The following is a 20,385-nucleotide window of genomic DNA, read 5'->3' on the forward strand; positions in this document are numbered from 1 at the left end:
AATAATTGACACATTTATATATTTAAAAACAATTTAACTTTATAAAATAATTTACCATAATCTTTTGGGACAGAGGGAGTAGCATTTAGTTCAGGCATATAGGCGTTTGCGTAAACACATTTGTTTTTCCTTTCTATTCTAAGAAAACGTCTTGCACAAATTCATAACAAAAATTACTCCAATATTTCTTCGCAAAGTTGCCCAGCTCTTAAAAATTTAGATCAGTCACAAACATACCGTGAAGGCAAGGCAAGGTGATTTTGAATTGTTAACTCACAGCCACAGGAATCAAAAGGGTTAAAGCATTGTCATGTAGTACCTCTATTCATCTGGTGCATATCCAATAGACTGAAAACATGCTGAATTTTTTAAAGTAGCCAGCTAAGAAAAACATAAAATAAAAGATTGTCAAGTAACAAGAATCTTCAATCTTGAAGTACTACCAAATAGACTCAAATTATCAAGGAATGCTCAAAATTACCAAAACAACGTAATACATCCAGCAATAACTAAAATCAGACCCAAAATAGCAGGAAATACATTCCAGTGAACTAAGCGGCAATGGATGGCTTAGAAGCTGCAGAGAGTCTAGACCTCTTCTTAGCCAAACTCTCGCTACGCCTTTCTCTTTGTTCCTTCAACCTTGAAGCAAGAAGCTTCTGATAATCAGCTGCCTCTGACTTGGCCTTGGCAATTCTCTTCTTCTTGTCAGCAATTCTCGCCCTCTTTCTTTGCAGAGTCAAGGGTGTCACCAGTCTCTGAATTTTAGGAGCCTTGCTCGCATTTTTCCCTGGTGTACAACGCATCATAACAAATTTCAGATTTGTCCAAACTGCCATATTTTGAATACAAAACAGACTAGAAGTATCCAAAATAGACTAGAAGCTGGGGGAGTAGCTATAAATGAGACAACTCACCAGTTTTGGTAGTGAAATTTCTTCGGTAGGTGTTGACGTACTTCCTAACATCATCTTCCTTGGAAAGGTTAAAGAGCTTTCTGATCTTTGAAGCTCTCTTGGGTCCTCTCATCCTTGGTTTCTCAGTGTCTGTCAGTCCAGGCAGATCATTCTCACCCTTTTTCACGATAACCAGATTCAGAACAGAGAGATCTGGGCTAACAATGCATCCACGGACAGACTTCCTTCTGCGCTCACCATTTCTCCTTCCGTATCCCCGGAAACAAGGAGTACCTGTTTAATATACACGAATTAGTTAGTTCAAGCAAATGGTTACTTCCAACAAATAGGTACAACCTTTAAGAGAATATCAAGCCCAAGTTACACATACCTCGGTGAAGCAAAAGGCGAACACGGCCTGGAGTTAAAACTCCCTGCTTCATTGGAAACCCTTGCTTGTCACATCCTCCCATAATCTTGAACACGTAACCCTTGAACTCCTGCCATTGTAAAGGACAACATTTTCTTAATTAGTTCATTGAAATTACCAATGGAGAAGGCATAGAACATATGCACGAGTGCCTTACATCACCAAGGGCATCTCCGCTGACCTCTTGGGAGATCCTTTTGTCAAAAAAGGCTCGACTGCATTTCCAGATATCAGGTTAGATAATACAAAGAAAATTGCCAAAGTGATATGCAAATGCCACACATTGAGCCTACTGAAAGTTAAAACATACAAACTGCAACAGAAATCCATCACAACAGCTACATACCACAGTATAACAGTTGCAAATAATCAGTGTTGTCAATGACCGAAAATACAAAGTTCAATATGTAATGCAAGGAAATAAACTACAGATAAGAAATAATAGACAAAAGAATGGAAATATTACAAGTGTACCAAATGAAGTAAAAGATCATGTCAATCAACTTCAACCAATCTAAATTCCTTATTTTCATGCAAACATGAAATATAATTAAGTCAAGTGACTAATCTTCTTATACTAAAGATTTCTGAATTCTAATCAGCAATAAGTTCCTTCATAATTTTCCAAATTAAAATAAAACTTCACCAGTTGTATTCATAGAATTATAGTTGAGTGATGCTACCTTATGATAAAGCCCATGAGCACATACAAACAGATTCCATAATTGCTTGTGTCCAGCTTCAACAACATAAGCAAACATTCTAAAAGTACGAACATCTTGTAAAGGCAAATCAAGGACTCCGAGCAATTACTAACACATGGGACAATAGCTTATCATTCTTCAAAAAAAAGATACTACCATGGACCCAAAAATATTAGGCCAAAATTCAGCAATTAATGGCTTGTTTGGATGGTTGTAACTCATCATTCCAGAATTTATCCTAATGTATTGTTTTGTAGATACAACATTTGAATATATTGTATCGTTTGATGTAGTTTAATAACATAACATTTTTTATCGCTTGGTTGTATCGTACTGTGTTGTATTATACAATAACTAATAATAAGTTTACTAAAATACTTGTTATAATTATTAGATTTATCAATAATTACTACAAAAATAATCTAAGACAACTTTATATTACTAATTTATCATAATTATTCCTTGTAAAGTGTTTTAAGCTATTAAATTCATGCAACTCCTAATGAAAGCAATCAAAACAATAACAAAATAAAATCAGTAAAAAAAAAAAGTTTTAGCAATAAATAACACGTAGATGGATCATGTATAACCTAACGAACATAGTACAATTACTATGTTAAGAAAACAAATGTAAAATTTATAAAACCAAGTGAAATTGAAAAGCTCTCAACATTTTTCACGAATCTGGTAAAAGGGAACAACTATAGTAGTAATAATTAGTATAAACAAAGGAGAATGAGGAGGTAAAAAAACAGGTAGTAAGTTACTAACAGTTTCTGGTCATCGTCAATCTCGAGCTTCTTTTGGCAACCAGTGGTTGGATTTGCAATGTTGAACTGCAATACACATAAAAATCAAACTCATACATAGATATGTAATGTAGAAAGAGAAAAAGGTTGTTTGTTTGTGGTTGGTTTACCTTCATCTTCGGAAGGCGGCGAAGATGAAAACGAACAAGTGCAGTGCAGTGCAGTGCAGTGCCTTTCTTCTAGGGTTTACACACTGAACAAACTTCGTCTCATATACTCTCTACCACTGACGCTGCAACTTTTTGGGCTTTAAACATTTGTTTCTACTATGGGCTTTGCTTTGGGCCTATTTCTACGCCTTTCTGCTGCTGCTGCTTTTCTTTGCGCGGATTAGCCTTCATTTGGGGGGGGGTGATCTTTAATTTTTGTAGCAAGGCAGAATTTCGCAAGGCCTTAAGGCATAATTATTCTCATGCAAATTCTGCCTTAAACCTGGGCCTTAAGGCAGAATTTACATGGACAGAATTATGCCTTAAGGCAGAAATTTGGGCTTTGCTTTCGGCCTATTCCTACGCCTTTTTGCTGCTGCTGGATCTTTGTGCGCACAAATAGCCGATTTTGATATTCCTATTTAAGACATATAGCTGATCTTATTAAATTTGTGTAAGTTTAGTCATTTTGTACTCAACTTCAGACTTTTAGTTAAGCCATAATCAAAAGTATACTTCATAAGACGGAATTTTTTCTTAAGTCATAATAAAAGGTTTGCCTGATAAGGCAAAGTTTTGCCCTCTCTGACAGACTTTTAGTTATGCCTTAAGACAAAGTTTACCGCATAAGGCAGAACTTTTTGTAAAATCTTGCCTTGCAATTTTTATTTTTTATTTTTATGACTAAATGGGGGTTCGAACCCAGAATCTCTGGGTATTTTAGGCGAAGGCTAAAAATTAAAGACCAACAATTTGAGGGCGACAAAGGACGTTCGTGCAAATTGCCCTTCAGTATTTTATTTTAAGAAATGAGTTTGGGCTAAATTAAGGTCATTAGCCTATTAAAATTATTTATAAAGGAATAATATATTATCTTAGATATAATTATAAAAGTTGTGTGCATAATTTATTGGTTTGGTGTGATTTTTTTTTTTTTTTTTAATAAAATCAAACCAAACTAAATATTATCGGCTTTTAAATGTAAAATCGAATTAAATAAGTTTATTTGGTCAGTTTGATTTGATTTTTGACTTGAATTGATTCTCCCGTATCAAAAGGACAATGTCTGAAGTTTAGCTTGGTGATATCAAACTTCATGCTCGTATATCTGAAGTTTGAATTATCAAGCCTAACTTCTAACCGGATTTAATGTGTGAAGTTACTAGTTAGCATAACCTAGGCAAAAGTAAAACTTATAAACACATTTTACAAGCAATATATTGTCCTGTTTGTCTGAAAGTCTTCTTCACGAACGTTGTCTGTATGGTAAGCCTGGATCAATTACTTATTAACATGTTTGAATAGATAATCTGGTAAAAGATATAACCCTGTATTAGCTACTCTGATTGTCCTTTTGATTCCTTACGGGTGAGCTCAATAGTCAACCCATAAAGCCTAAAGCATTATATTTGATACTAGGGGTGTCAAATGAGCGGGTTAGGCTGAAATTAGTCTAATCAAAATGGGCTGAGGTAGTAAATGAGCTAGGCTAACATTGGCTCAAAAATTACTTGGACTGAAATGGGTTGGGTTGAAATGGGCTAAAAATGGGCTGGGTCATGACACGCCCAACTTGACCTAGTTTTTTTGAAGGGTCTATTTTCTAGAAAAATATTTTTTCGCGGATTTTTCGTGAAAAATATTTTTGAGGAAAACATTTTCAATGGTAAATATTTTCTAAAAAAACATTTTTCGTGAAAAATATTTCCCTTCATATTAAACATATTTTCGTGAAAAATATTTCCCTTCATATTAAACATACCACAAACTTATAAGATACATGATACAAGAAAAGTATATACATAAAAAAAATAAAGTAAAACTCAAGCAATAAACCCAAATTTAAGTAAATCTTAAAAATGGGCTAGAATTGAGCTAGTATTGGGCTAAGTTGGAAATCACTTTAAAATAGACTATATTGGGTTGGGCTAAAATCAGTCTAATATGAAAATATCTTGAGCCTAATACATAAAATTTTGGGCGGGCCATCACCTTTTGGGCCAAATTTGACACCCCTATTTGATATTACTAAATGTGAGCAATTACTTTAGTAGGCGTTTGGATATGCGATTTCATCTCATGAGATGAAATCATAAGATAAAATCAGCGTTTGGACATGCGATTTCATCTCATGAGATGAAATCCCAAATCATCCAAAAAGGCGTGATTTGGGATTTGAAATCATGGTTTCAAACAATATAAATGTAAAATTTGACCCATATGTTTATATTTTGTAAAAAAAGACCCATAAGTTGGTAAATATATTTACCGATTATGTTTACCAACCGGGAAATGCATGCTCGACGTGAAGAGATTGGTCGTACCATGTGGGAGGATTATATTAAAGAGTAGTTACATTACTATTCATGTTAAATTTTCCTTTTTATTGAACTAAAGTTTGATCAATTGATGTTGTATTTTTTAGAAAGACCTTCTAGTAGCGTATTAATTTTATTATGAATTATGATTTACTCATTTAGTAAGATTGTATAAGAATTGAGAAAATTTTAATGGTTTTCACAACTTGTGGGGTTTTTATATTTATAAAAAAAATTGCAACTTGAGAAATCCAAATTGCATGTCCAAACATGATTTCATCTAATGAGATGAAATCATGTCCAAACGGCTCCTTAATTTGCTTTATCTGATTACCTTCCTAATACACTTGAGTTATTAGTCTAAATGTAGTTTTGTGGCACCCTCCTGGACCATAAGGCGATGAAGATGATGTGGAAGATTATTTATTCCGTGATGATAATTATTGGAAAAAAAAAAAAAACTTGAATATTGCTTCAGCATGGTGAAAACTGCCAAGTACACTTCCCAGGGCAAATGGCTTATGCTTTGTTTTGATTGTTGTTTTCATCATTTTGTATTTGTATTATTCTGTGGATATATTGTTTAGATAGATTGCTTATTTTCATGAGGTCTAATGACGTATGTCTTATTTGGTTTAATTGTAGTATATTGTAAAATAACTTATAAGTTAGAAGTGCTCCCTCTCTCCACCAAATGCAAACCCAGAGCACAAACCTAGCATTAATCTTTCTTAAAACACCTAATACAATTTGTTTCCTCCGCTTCACGCCATGGAAAATGGAACTCCTCTAGAAGTCACTTGAAACAACTACATGAAATATTTAACCTGTGGTCAAGTTATCTGTACAATCCATCCAAGTAGTTATAATACAAATGCAGTGACATATAAAACCAGCACCAAGAAAAGCAAAATATATGCAGTAGAGATCAACAGAGATCAAAACAATCATGTACAATTGCAGACTTGGAAGTATCACACCCAAAACGGGGAGCTCGGAACTACGAACTAGATCCACATTCTGCTGGTTTTGTTTCAGTCTTTGCCTCAGTGGGAGCAGGGAGTTTGTCGCTAGAAGCTGGCAGTTCTTCCACTAAAGAAGCCCCAGACTGAAAAGGTTTATCGAATTGCACCAAAATCATGGTCATGTTATCACATCCTTCACCTCCGGCAGTAGAAGGTGCCAAACACCTATCGAGAACTCTTTCACATACTGCAGAAAGCTTGCTTTCCTACAAATCAAACCTTCTCGATCAGTCTGTATTTTAGAGTATACGAGTATACACAACCACAAGAATATTTTATCTCTGGTCTTCACATATAACGAAATCCCTAGCCAATGATACGAGAAAGCCAGATCAAACAATCATATCCTTAGCACCCCGCTCCAAAAAATAAAAAAAATAAAAAAATACCCCAACTGGTGACCACCAACCAAGAGCAAAATGAACAAAACATAAAGACGTCTCAACTGAGACGACAGCACACTGATCGACAAAGTTTATCAAGACAATGAGATGTCTGCTCATGACTCAAATGAAGATGCCACATGATCCAAATGGGCTAGCGAATATTTAGCAGGTGTTGATCTTTGATGCGTCCAATAGTTCAGCACAGACGCTAGAGTAATTTTTATAATAGCCCATTGAATCAGGCGAGTAAACAAAAACCAGAAAAGTCTACTAGTAATGAAATTAAGGTACTTGTACTAATGAACAAGCAGACAATAGGAAGCCAATAATGCAAATGAGCCTTCCATATACATTCCAAGTATAATGATGATTCAGTTTTGCTTATTACTAGGTAATCACTTGAAAGCAATTGAAACCCACTGAGCTCCATCAGTTGGGCGATAAAATATACCAGAATGCATCTCAAAAGAGTAACTAGTTTACTTTTTTTGCCTATAGATACTACCATTTCAAAAAAGTGCATGCATGTTTTATTTTATTCTTTATTCGCCCCATTTCTCAAACAAATTATAATACATCAACAAACAAAACGTTCAGCTATGTGGGACTCCACGTGAACATAAGAATCAGTATATAAGCACATAATACTAGCTAAAACAGAAGCCTTTTGTTCTTCTATCACTATGCAAATAAAATGTCAGATACTACAGGTCCTTTCGTTAATGATTACTATGCAAATGACTTTTTACAGATTGCCTCAGATAAATTAGTGGATGTGCCATTCTATATACATAGTTCAACTTGACTCAGCCTTTTGCCACTTTTAATATCAAAAACTTTATCATGGAAAACGCAATAAACTTTCTTCCAGGGAAAAGTTGCTCATTTTGAACTCGGTTAGCATGCATGGCAAAATGAACCATTCCTTTTTCAGAGTTCACTGGTCGCAAGGTCATTCTTATGTACACAACAACCTTCCTGAAATGGGTACATTCAGACATTTTTCAGTATTATTTTTACTATTATTTATATTTATTTACCTTATAATTCACTTTACTTTTATTTGGTATGATTATGGAATGAGATGAGTCTTAATAGAGAAACATGGTCAGATATAGCCAGGCCCAACTTGTTTGGACTGAGGCATAGTAGTTGTTGTAATTTGTTGTTAGTCTTTGGCAATTGATATCCTTCAGAAACACTTAAGATGAGTCAATTATCCCACTGTTAATAGCTCCCTTCCCAAACAGGAATATCATCAAAGTTAACACCAATTCAAACGTGCAGAAAAATGTGCTCTCAGACTGACCGACTTTAGCTGCTCGTGTATAAAATCCACCAATTGTTGGCTGGACATGCAGTCCCTGAGAAGAAACAGCCACATGAAAATCAGATACGTGAACAAAACAATTGTTAATGAGTAATCTGAAAATCAAACCGAGTAAACTATGAAGAACATCTAAAAATTCTGTCTAGAATGCATACCATATGCCATCACAAGCTAGCACAATAAAGTCATCATCATCGCACAACTCAACCTAATCAGGGAACAGAGCAATATGAGAACATGTTATCAAAGGAATATAAGAAAGAGGGGTGGAGGATGGGTGGTTGGGGTGTTGAAGGGAAGCTAGAAAGAATATATCAATCAAGCCTCAACCGTAGAAAAATGCAGATAATCAAAATAATTCTTTTGACTAATATAATCGTTAAGAATATTATACAATATATTTAAGTTTCCTGGCCCTCCATGATAAATCTCCATAACCATTTGTCCAGTAAGGCTCAATTGGAGATCATTAAATCTCTTACACACAATCCCCACCACCTTCTAGTTTATCAAATAAAAATTTGTTCTGTTGTGTCCAGTAAGTTGGAGGTCCTAGGGTAGTAGGCTGCAAATCATATTAACAAACTATCTAATCATTCTTAACACTTGTTTCTCCTTTTTTTTTGGTAAAGTAATAAAATTCATTAGTAAAACATCAAGAAGATGCAAGGTTACAGATGGGAAAAGCTGACAGGCTTGGCAAAAACCTGTAGAACAATCTAAAGATATCCTATCTCTACTGAACTAGAGAAAAGGAGCTGATAAAATCTAGAAAGTTACCCACATTGTTTACAGGGGCAAAAAAATGCCAACTAAAAAGACTAACTAAACACCTAGACTTTAGAGAGCAAATAGGAGTTGAGATTCCTTCAAAGCATCTGTTGTTTCTTTCCTTCCATAGGGTCCAAAAAATTACTGCTGGGATCATTCTCCAGATTCTTTTAATGGATTTGTCAACTCTCCAGAGTATCCAGCTAGCATATGCTTCTTTGATGTTGAAGGGCATTACCCATTGTAGATCAAGCATAGAGTAGAAGAAAAACCAGAGGCTAGCTGCTGCAGGGCAGTGCAAAAATAGATGGTTGACACTTTCATTGGTCTGCTTGCACATGATACACATGTTAACGACTATTACACCTCTCCTTCTAAGATTTTCTTGTGTTAGGCATGCTTCCTTCAGTGCAGTCCAAGTGAAGCAAGTAACTCTGAGAGGCTGTCTGGTTCTCCATACAAGCTTCCAAGGCCAGACCTCTAAAAGGCTATTTTGAGAGCACCAGTTGTTGTAACATTCCTTCACAGTGAAAATCTTTTCCTTAGAATTGCCCCAGAGGATTCTGTCCTGAAAATCTGCCACCAAAGTACTTTGTCCCAAACTTTCTAATAGAGAAAGAAAATCATCAACTTCCCAATCCTGTAAATTTCTCCTTAAAATTGGTGTCCAACAGTTGTTAACTCTATATTGAGCTAATGTTGCTTCTTTCTTAGAAGCTATCAGAAATAGTGAGGGAAATAAATCTTTTACTAAAGTGTCCCCAAGCCATTTGTCCTGCCAAAATCTGATCTTGAGCCCATTTCCAGCCTTAAATGAGACAGCCTGGAAGAATTCCTCTTGGAGACTACTGATGTGTTTCCATACTCCAACACCATGTGGTTCATTGCTTTTCTTTGCAGTCCAGTGGTCTTGAATACCATATTTAGCTTTGATGATTTCCTTCCAGTACCCTGCCTCATTTTGACCATATCTCCAAAGCCACTTCATGAGTAGGCTGTTGTTATGAAACTTAAGATTTCTAATCCCAGCCCCCCTTGGCCTTTGGGTTGAATAACTGATTGCCATTTGACCAAAGAGAATTTATGAGTAACACTGTTACCTTCCCATAGGAATTTCCTTCTAAGCCTGTCAATTTGCTTTAGAACTGAGCTTGGCATAGGGAAGAGTGACATAAAGTAAGTGGGAATGCTGTCTAGGACACTTTTGATGAGGGTGAGCCTGCCACCCAATGAGAGATATTGCATCTTCCAAGTGGCTAGTCTTTTCTCCATTCTTTCAATGACCCCACTCCATATCCCAGATGATTTGAATTTAGCACCCAAAGGAAGTCCCAAATACTTGTTTCTCCTTTTGAGCGTTACTAAAGCATTTATATTAACACTATTTACTTAACAAGGATATCAAGAACCGAAAGAAAACAATTGATATACAGCAGAATAAGAAAATAACATCAGCTACAGGAATTTATAGATAAGAGGTTAGTATGTTAGCAACAGCCAGTGATTCTTTTTTTGCCTCTTGCCATTTCAAACTTCCAAAGTACTTGTGCATAATGAATTAATGATACATCTTTCGGGTTGTGTCCATAAGTTAGGGATATTTGAACAGAAATGAGACAGAAACTTCACACCATAAAATTGCATCTAAATATCCCAGAAAATGTATATTGTGATTTTCATGCAGAAGTGTGCATTTTAAGGAATAACAGAAGGTAGCCTAGAGGCACATGTCAAGAAAAGCTGCTATTTAGTGCCTTATTACTTCTTGCCCCAGAAAGAGTAAGATATGTTGCCAAACCAAACAAGAAAAATTGGATCACTTCCTGGAAAACAGTCATGTCTCAATGTTATCATAAAACAAATTATGTGATATACGAAGCACTCAAGGAACATACAGTGTTTATATCTGGATTGGCAGTAACAGTTTGCTTCTCAGCTGGCAAAAACTTGTTCTGCTTGAATTCCATGTCACCTGCAATTAATTTAAAAGGATCCTAATAACAACCTCTATCTGTTCCAATATTGAAGTTTCAAACTGCATTTGCATGAGAGCTAGCTTTTTAATAGAATATTAAAGGTCCACAACAAACAGGAATAATACCTATAGCTCTTGAAAGATTTAGACATCCATTAACACGTCCTGCATGAATAAAACCACCAGCTTTCAAAATTCTCTCTCTCTCAACTTCAAGATCAGGTTTATGATCCCTCGATAAATTGTATGCCTGTATTTAAAAAAAAAAAAAGGATGTATTCGATATCCGCTCTTTAAACTTACGTTAAGATTTAAACAAGAAAACTTTAACATAATATCCTAGTGACAATATACGCATACACATTGGGGGCTACGACACTACGGCCATAGCAAGTGGAAAGACATAGCATGCTGGGAAGTACAAAAGGAGCTTTATACACAAAAAATTCACTGCCAGGGGAGAAGAATAATTCTACCAACTACCAAAAAGATCATGTTACCTGGCCCTTCCTTGAAATTACACAGCGAGAGTCACCAGCATTTGAAACAATTAGTTGGTTCTCTCTAACGATTGCAACACAAGCCGTACATCCAGAAGTAGGGCCAGAAAAATCAGTGTGAGGCCCCTGATACCAATATCACAAACACTTAGCCATAAATGAATTAAGCAATGTCTGCAAAAACATAATGTGCAGGTGAGGCGAGGTGGCATGCTAAAGGACTATATAAGTATGTATAATTTCAAGGGAAAGATATAATTACTGCAGCTTTGCCTCATTTCTAAAAGCAGACGTTTTCAGTTCAAGCATTCACTTATTAAACAAGATCAACTTTGATGCATGGTTCCTTATTTGAAAATAAAAAAAAACTTTGATGCATGGTTCCAAATTCTTAGTTTAATGTAAGTATTCCTTGAGAAACTTACTTTCTTACCTCTAGGCTCTAAAGCAAGAAGCACTAGTAAGAGTACAGTAGTCAATGAAAGTTGAGAACCTAATGCTTGGGCAGCTTTAACAATCTCAATTAAACACCCCAATCTCCATTTCAAAATGGTTTTATCAATTGAACATACAGAAAGGAGACAAAGGCATTTTTTTTCAATTTCATTTTAACTCAATATCCTCAGGCACAGCAGGTACCTCCTCAAATGCCCAATCATCAACATGGTTGTTTCCATCACCATTTTTTGGAGACCAAATAAGACCCTCTATCATACCCGTGAACTTGTTTAACTTATCCCCTAATGCAGCCAGCTCCCTCCATCCTCTTCTGACCACGCATCATCTCGTCCATTCTGCAACAGGAACATAACAAAACAAAGTTTAGTAACGCAATTTGGAAACAGAAAAGCTATTAGTGATTTCATAGTGTAAATGACATCCATGCAGACCGAGCGAAAAGTAGACCATAACGGAAGAAAAATATCTATATAGGCGATACCAATTAGTAGGGATTAAGTTATAGTCATGTTAGTAGGTTTTACTTTTACATGAAGTGTGTCACAACAAGTCATATCATTGAGGGTAAACGGGGATGATACTATTGAATAGTTTCAACTTTCCAAAATACATAACTGTCATAATCGTTTCGAGACATACTAAGAAAAAAGTGCGCCACGTAAAATGGAACCGAACGAGTACTTCTTACCAGATTCCAAATTATTACATCACAATGACACATTGGTTTTTTCCATCTTTCCGGAAATGTCAAGGATTTAATATGACAAGTGATAAGCAGCATTGCAATACCCGTTCAAGCTGTCAACTTGTGGGAAAACAAATATAAGAAATAAAATGCAATTGCCATGAAACAAGATTTAACATATCACTTATCGAATACAAAATATTAAATTATTACTATAGCCAGTGAGTCAACGACAATTCAAATAGTCCAACCCAAACAGGAGTCAGTCATTCTTAATCCATTTAAGATTTCAACCAGAAAATATGAATTGCATAGAGCAACTTAGAGTATATAAATCAAAGTGGATATTTACAGCAAAGCAATGAACACCACTAACTACTATTAGTAGCCACTAGGAAAGTAACTATTATTAGTAACTGCTATATGTTTTCATGAGCCCTTTTCTAGTAGCATTTTTTGAGGCAAATAAAAAATGCTACTAGAAAAGGGCTCATGAAAACATACATATAGAACTCTGTTTAAATATATTAAAGATTAAAAGAGAGTAACTAATTAAACACTAAAAGACAGCCATAGATTTCTCTGTTGTACACAAAGCCTCAAGCAATTAACCTGAAAAAGGCTTTCTGGACTGAAGTTCCTATATCACCATGTGAATATGCTTCATGCTTGAGCACTTGCTGATGTAGATACTTGGCACAGAATTTAGCAACAACTTTACCTGTAAGTTAGGAATGATTCAGTTATACTAGCACATCAGGAAGTAGCACATGTAGTTGCTTAAAATGTTCTTCAACTGCATGTTTATAGTGGCAACCTTATCTATTTAGAGCAGGAAAAGTATCAAAGACTAAAGTGTCTACTATTTAACAAGTGTGAATTAGAATTTCGATTTGAATTGACACGTTCAGGGCTATCGAAGCTTCTCTAGTAACTTATATCCCAGGAATTAATTTCAAGCCTTCCAAATCAAAGCTATTGCAGTTACATGCCTAACACCACCATAAAACAAAGACATGGGGAGTAGAAGGCAGGCAATTTAGAGGGTAACAGATAATACATCTACACTAACCAAGAACATCACCCTAAGACCACAAAATTTACAACTCCCAGGCTTCACCTCCACAAGAGAACATTTTGCGAACAACCATAATCTATCAGTGGAATCACATCATAACACCCACAAAGGTGAAGAATCACATACAACAGCATAAACTAAGGGAATATTGTAGACCCATGACCAGATTTCATTTCTAAGGGAAATAGCTTTAAAAGGGAGAAATCATCTGTTCAGAATATTTCTCTCACAAAATGACACTGCATCCACTACATATTTGATGAATAAGAACCATGATTTCATAGCTCAGATGTTGACTTAATGAGCTAGTGTCAAGTCTCAAACCCTAAGTTCCTTCTCATAAAGAAAAGGGAAAAGGAAAAAAGGTCCCTACACCAGCGGTAAATTACAAGGAACACAACACAAAATATGAAAATACAAGCCTGTGTTCCAGGTAAAATTTACTTAACAGAACCAAACCATGTTTTAACTTATTATATTCCTCTGTAAGCTATAGACAAGTTTTCCCAAGTGTAACAATGTATAGCATCCCAATAATAAACCATGTGACGACATTATATATACCTCCATGACCATCATAGACACCAAAAAAGGATGTTGAAGCATCCAAATCAGGTATTGCTGCATGCTAAAAAAAGAAGTAGGACAAAAGGTCAGCTCAACATGAAGTCTAACTCATACATGTTAGATTATCCATAGCTAAAACACTATGATAGGACAAAAACTGAGCACATATTTCAGATAACTATGTCAATGCATTTATTAGATACTGAGGGCCAAAATAACATGAACCTTTATGATGCATTTAAAGTGATACAAACCAAACACTATAATCTGAGTCGACAGCCATTCCAATTCTTAACTATAATTATGATTTTAGAATATTGGAGACAATTTTACCTTGAGCAGAATTAGTTAAATAACTTGAGCCTATTCCAACAACATACCCAGTGTGGTCCCACAAGTGGGGTCTGGGGAGATGTACGCAAACCTTACCTCTACCTTTATGGGTAGAGAGGCTGTTTCCGATAGACCCTCGGCTCGAAAGGAAAGAAGGTGATGTGACAACAAATATCAATGTAAAAAGCATGGTATCAAGAGAAATATGGCAACAAAAATAGCAAGGTAAAAAACAGATGAGGAACTTGAGCCTATTCCCTTTCGCTGAAAGATTCCGCCAGCTTCCTTTGCCTTATTCTATTATTTTCTATTATCTTTATTTTGCGGAAGGAATCTAAACCAATAGGTGAGGTGGGCTGCAGATAGATCATTAGGAGGAAGGAACGACAACAAGCATAATGAGCATTGTGTAGTCCCACTACCAAAGCTTTACACTTTGTAAATGCTTTATTATAGGCAAGTTTGTCAGGACTCTTATACGGCCACGGTAATATATATACCAGTTTAACTTCGTATCACACGTGACGAGACCATCCAGCACTGAGGATAACAGATCACATTGCTCTCGAGTCAGAAAGTGAGCAATTAACTATAAACTCAATCTCATGCCCTGCGAACTGCTTGAGACAGCCCAAACTCCTTACCTTTTACCAGATGGAAAGACTTGAAACTATAGACTGCGGTTTTCCTCTTTGACATTTATTGTCTTGTATCTTGTGTCATAATTATCTCAAATGTATTAAATAAAAACAAACAACTTATCTCCTTTTCACAATACATCACAAAAAAATATTCACTAAAGTAGCTAGCATGGATACTCACAGCATCTTCCATTGTTGCACGCCATCCTTGCATTGATGATAAACCATATTTTACCCTATTATTCCCACCATCTTCTGAAAACTTCTCTGTTTTGGGGGAACTGAGGTATATACCCATCTCTTTTAGCTGATAAGGAGAAGCACTGACATATCAATTAAAACAACCATAGACAACTGGAACTTAGAACAGGAAAACCATCGACTTGGAAGAATAAGCAATTTACTATTTTGACCAAAAAAAATATTGTTCTGTAACAACTCTTTTACTGACTAAAGAAAAACACTATTTTAGCTTTAGAATTGAAATTACTGTTTCAAAACATGATACCAAGCAACAAAATTTCTTTGTTGAAGATCATGGAATTCTTGATGCAGTTCTTACACCTATTATGATTTGGATTCAAGTTTCAGACAAGCAACAGATGGAATTAAATGTGAACTCAAAATCCGAAAAAGAGAAAGACACCTATGATCCTGCAAGTTGGGTGTTTATAATCTTCAAATGTTACGCCACGATGCTTATATGGATAACTCAACGGCTTCAAATAAGAGCTGCAAGAGGACTCTCGCGAGGTGAGTCCCTATGCCCACTTCTACTTTCACTGATGACGGAAGGACTCGCCAGCCTTCTGAACAATGCTGCTATGTGAACCGGCTAAAATTGTTAAAGACTAGCTATCTAGTCCAGCTCATCTATTACCTACTCGAAACTCTCATTTTCTAACGATACTAATACTTTTTGGAGAGCCTCAGATTCTCAATTAAATGTATTTCTTTCTTTTCCATTTTTTAAAATGATAAGTCTCTATTTATGTGTGTGTGTTTTTTGTTTTTTACAAAGTGACAGACTTTACAAACTCGATTTAGGTGTGTTTGAGTCCTCTGATGTGTTCCAAAGCTATCAGGCTTAATTATCATCTAGCTAACAGCAAAACTTCATCCTACTGGCTGGATCTGGATTGCTTAGCCAGTTTATTTTGCTGCTCAGTTCCGTACTTCCGCATACCTTTCCAGTTCTTGCTATGGAGCATCCTTCAAACCTAAATCAGCTTGACATCTAATATCAGTAAAGGTCAAAGAAACTACATTTATCTACAGCGATGGCTCTTATTAACTGTTAACGTTCCCCCTTTCACTGTTCCAGCTTCAACTGTGAAATAATTTGACAAGATCAAGAAGATCTTTCTTCAGTTAGTTTGGTTAATGATGACTTTAAACACCACTTGCTCAACAAGAAACTGTGCTTAGCCTACTCAAGAAATGCACATTTCTGCTGGTAAATGGTTAGGAAAATGACATATGATCCCAAAAGAACAGGAGTCATATCAGTCATATATGGGGTTGAACCCGTCAACTGATTCACCACAAAGCAGAATATCTCATAATGTTGGTTTCCGAAAATAACTGCCCCAAATGACAAAATGACTGACATATCAAATATGAACTTCTCTAAAGGGACTACTTTATGACCAAGAAATCCTATTTCAGCTCAAAACTCGAGAATAATGTGCCGCCCCTCTATCCTTCTCCACTTATAACTAGACTTGGTGCAACGTGATTTGGTAGATGGATTTCGCCCATGTATTTCAAAGTCATATGCTAAAAATAAACCCTGCTACACCTAATATACAAAAGCAAATAAACAAACGAGGACTACTTTATGACAGAATTTCAGCCCGAAACTCGAGGATAATGTGCCCGCCCCTCTACCCTCCTCCACTCATATACTAGACTTGGAGCGACAAGTGATTTGATAGATGGATTTCGCCCCGTGTATTTCAAATGCATAGGCTAAAATTAAAATCCATTGCACCCAACATACAAAAAGCAAACAAACAAACTAAAATCACTGTTCACATCAGCCTACTTTCTGATTCATCTCAAACACACAAAAAATCCCAATTTGAGATCTTACATTTTTGAAAATGTAGAGACTCAAAAATCTCATCTCAACTCCAAACTGAAGTCAGTGCGATCGGAACCACACCAAATGACCTAGATAAACATTTCATCTTCTTTCTAAACACACAATATCCCGAAACCTACTGCTAAATACTGAATATTCAGACTAGTAACACACTATCAGAATTCAAAAACAGATAAACACATAACAAAAACTGCTGAATTCAACATTAATATTCTAACCACTATGATCCAATTGGTAAAAGATTGAAACTTTTAGGGAAACAACAAAAATAATTCAACATTCATATTGTAACCACTATAATCCACTGGGTAAAAGATTAGAAAAAACACAAAAACAACTGAATTCAACATTCATATTCTAGCCACTATAATCCACAGGGTAAAAGATTAGAACTTTTCAGGGAAACACATAACAAAAACTACTGAATTCAACATTTATATTCTAGCCACTATAATCCACAGGGTAAAAGATTAGAACTTTTCAGGGAAACACATAACAAAAACTACTGAATTCAACATTAATATTCTAACCACTATGATCCAATGGGTAAGAGATTGAAACTTTTTAGGGAAACAACAAAAATAATTCAACATTCATATTGTAACCACTATAATCCACTGGGTAAAAGATTAGAAAAAACACAAAAACAACTGAATTCAACATTCATATTCTAGCCACTATAATCCACAGGGTAAAAGATTAGAACTTTTCAGGGAAACACATAACAAAAACTACTGAATTCAACATTTATATTCTAACCACCATAATCCACTGGGTAAAAGATTAGAACTTTTTAGGGAAATAACAGTTTAACATTCATATTCTAACCACTATAATTCACTGGCTAAAAGATTAAGTTTTTTTTTAGGGGAACTTACAAGTAGATTTGGCCGGAGAAAAAGGCGTTGAGGTTAGATTTGAAAATTGTAAATAGGGTGAAGGTTAGAGTAGGACAGAGTGCGTTTAGATTCCGATGGCTGTACTTGTCTTGTCATCTAATTAATTAAAATAATTGTAGTAGAAAATTATATTTCGTGTTTTGACTACAAAACACAATAAACCTATTCAATCTCAATTTGTCTCTTCTTTGGGGACATCCGATTAAAAAAAAAAGTTTCCATCTCAAAATATATTACTCCCATCTTATTTTATGTGAATGTGTCATTATTTGAACACCCATTTTTTTTTTTTTTTGTCTTGTACTCTTTTAAAATATTTTGAATTATAAGCCATATTAATTTATAACTACATCTACATTGATAATTAATAGATGATTTGATCCTTGTACTTCGAATTTCCTTACATAAATTTGAATAAAGGGAATACTCTTTTTAGTTTAAAATTAATAAGTGTTATGTTGCTGTTAATGAATGGATTAGAGACGGAAAGTTATTTGTCTAGCACGATCAATCACACTTAAAATAGTAATTTATACTCGATAGTGGATGGTTAAACCCAGAAAAAGATATTTATAGGTTTTGTTTAAAGTACAAAATTTGGCACAAAACAAAAGAGGCGTGTGTTCACGGTTGGTGTGCCTATTAAAGGATAACATGATCAACGACTATACATATCATTTACATCTTGAAGAGTTTTACTTATAAAGACTTCAAAATTGATAAACATATGTTTTACGCAGGACAATATAAGTGAAATTAAGCAACAAATATTAGCGAGCATATAACCAACGATCCAGAAAAGGCAAACAAATATGACACACACGATTAAAATATACAAGAAAACATTCATATAAACCCCTTTACTATTTTATAAGGGGTGATAAAGTGTTTCAAGGACCCTGCACAATCATCAAGTAGAGAAATTGCACAATTGACAGGATTCACGTACCTCTTTTGAGAGGGATATTATGCTTGAAGTGACAGAGTAGTCTCAACTATAGAAGAATATGAGACCTACTACAAAAAGTATAGAATGAACAAAATTTCAAGGTTTAACCATCTATGCAAGGAACTAGGTAATGAAGAAGAGGCCATGGTACTCATGTTGACACAAGAAGCCTAATTAAGTTGCCACCGCTAATACTGCAATTGTGGGGTTCCAAGTTGTTCATCGTTTAAGAGTGATGATGAACACTTGATTCCAATCAATTTCACATATTAGTAGCCTACCATGTTGACAATACTTATATCAAGAAAGCTAGCAAAAGCGTTCCTCAGCCCAAAACAAACAATTGTTCAAACAAGCAACATGTAAAGGTAACTTCTATCAGAGTCGGTCATAAAGTGTCTATGAAGAGGATCGAGATATCATAAGCGACAACTTCTATCAGAGTCGGTCATAAAGTGTCTATGAAGAGGATCGAGATATCATAAGCGACAACTCTTGAAGATCCACTTATGAGAATAAGAAAGGCAATGAGATAACAATGATGGAAAAAAGAAAAGACTTCATATAAATCATAATTGGAACACAACTAGAAATGAGCCAACAAAGTAAGAAAGGCAATGAGATAACAATGATGGAAAAAAGGAAAGACTTCATATAAATCATAATTGGAACACAACTAAAAATGAGCCAACAAAGTTGTTGTTACTACCAACTTTGAGATTGTCGTGATAAAAAAAAAAAAAAAAAGATATTAACATGCTTTAATTTTATCCATGACACTCTTCTAGGATCTATAGTGTTTCCATAGGTGGTAGTCAAAATTGCATGACATAAGTCAAATCCAGTTATACTTAATAAAAATACATTTTGCCGCTATAATTACACCTTAATGCTTAGGTGGCATATTTGCAACTCCCTAACTTCAAGTCATGCTTTCTTAAGAAAGTTGAGAGGAATCCATTAGAATATTATAGGTTGGGTGGACCTAGTTCAAACAGGATTTGAGGGTTCATGGCAGAAGGAAGCTCGTGAACTAGAAAATTTAAAGACGATCAACTGAGTGATTAGGATTGAGCAATCAAACAAGTGATCAAGGCTGGTAATCTGAGGAGAATACTAGAGCAAGCAGACTCTACTAATTGAAGGATGCAAATATTATTTTTTCAACTTAAAATCAAAAGCAAATGCTCGAAATAGTCTACTAGTTAAAGATATTCATCCACCAAAACATATAGCACCAAATAAAAAAAAAAGAGTTGCACACATTTGATTAGGACAATAAAGTTACACAATCAACAGAAAAAAAAAAAACTTAGCTCAATTTTGTTTTTCTTTACTACCTTTAGTTGTGAACTTTTTAGTTTCGTTCTACCA

The 20,385-nt window shown here is 35.1% G+C and overlaps 2 protein-coding genes across 2 annotated transcripts; both read right to left on the bottom strand.

Annotated features, from left to right (window-relative positions):
- Positions 1-288: 288 nt before the first annotated feature.
- LOC132635582 (small ribosomal subunit protein eS6-like) lies at positions 289-3,103 on the bottom strand. The gene is made up of 6 exons (XM_060352027.1): positions 2,950-3,103; positions 2,802-2,866; positions 1,484-1,541; positions 1,288-1,396; positions 918-1,190; positions 289-790 (listed from the first exon to the last, which is right to left on the bottom strand). Exons 1-6 carry the CDS (start codon positions 2,953-2,955, stop codon positions 552-554), a joined length of 750 nt encoding a protein of 249 aa, XP_060208010.1. The 5' UTR covers positions 2,956-3,103; the 3' UTR covers positions 289-551.
- Positions 3,104-6,078: 2,975 nt separating this feature from the next.
- On the bottom strand, positions 6,079-18,264 carry LOC132635583 (probable protein phosphatase 2C 60). The gene is given in 12 exon segments (XM_060352028.1): positions 6,079-6,537; positions 8,027-8,081; positions 8,203-8,255; positions 10,714-10,790; positions 10,920-11,043; positions 11,294-11,419; positions 11,933-12,061; positions 12,063-12,087; positions 13,050-13,158; positions 14,080-14,143; positions 15,238-15,363; positions 18,042-18,264. Coding segments are annotated over 11 exon segments (1,110 nt in total). The 5' UTR covers positions 15,355-15,363; positions 18,042-18,264; the 3' UTR covers positions 6,079-6,306.
- Between the last annotated feature and the right edge of the window lie 2,121 nt (positions 18,265-20,385).

Source organism: Lycium barbarum, chromosome 4 (assembly GCF_019175385.1).
Source record: "Lycium barbarum isolate Lr01 chromosome 4, ASM1917538v2, whole genome shotgun sequence".
NCBI classification, from domain to species: domain Eukaryota; kingdom Viridiplantae; phylum Streptophyta; class Magnoliopsida; order Solanales; family Solanaceae; genus Lycium; species Lycium barbarum.

What these genes read in the sequence shown, in the direction of transcription:
- LOC132635582 (XM_060352027.1), bottom strand. An exon ending in GCGGAGATGCCCTTGGTGAT is followed by an intron (nt 1,397 to 1,483) that starts GTAAGGCACTCG and finishes TTACAATGGCAG; the next exon opens with GAGTTCAAGGGTTACGTGTT. An exon ending in AAATTTCACTACCAAAACTG is followed by an intron (nt 791 to 917) that starts GTGAGTTGTCTC and finishes GTTGTACACCAG; the next exon opens with GGAAAAATGCGAGCAAGGCT.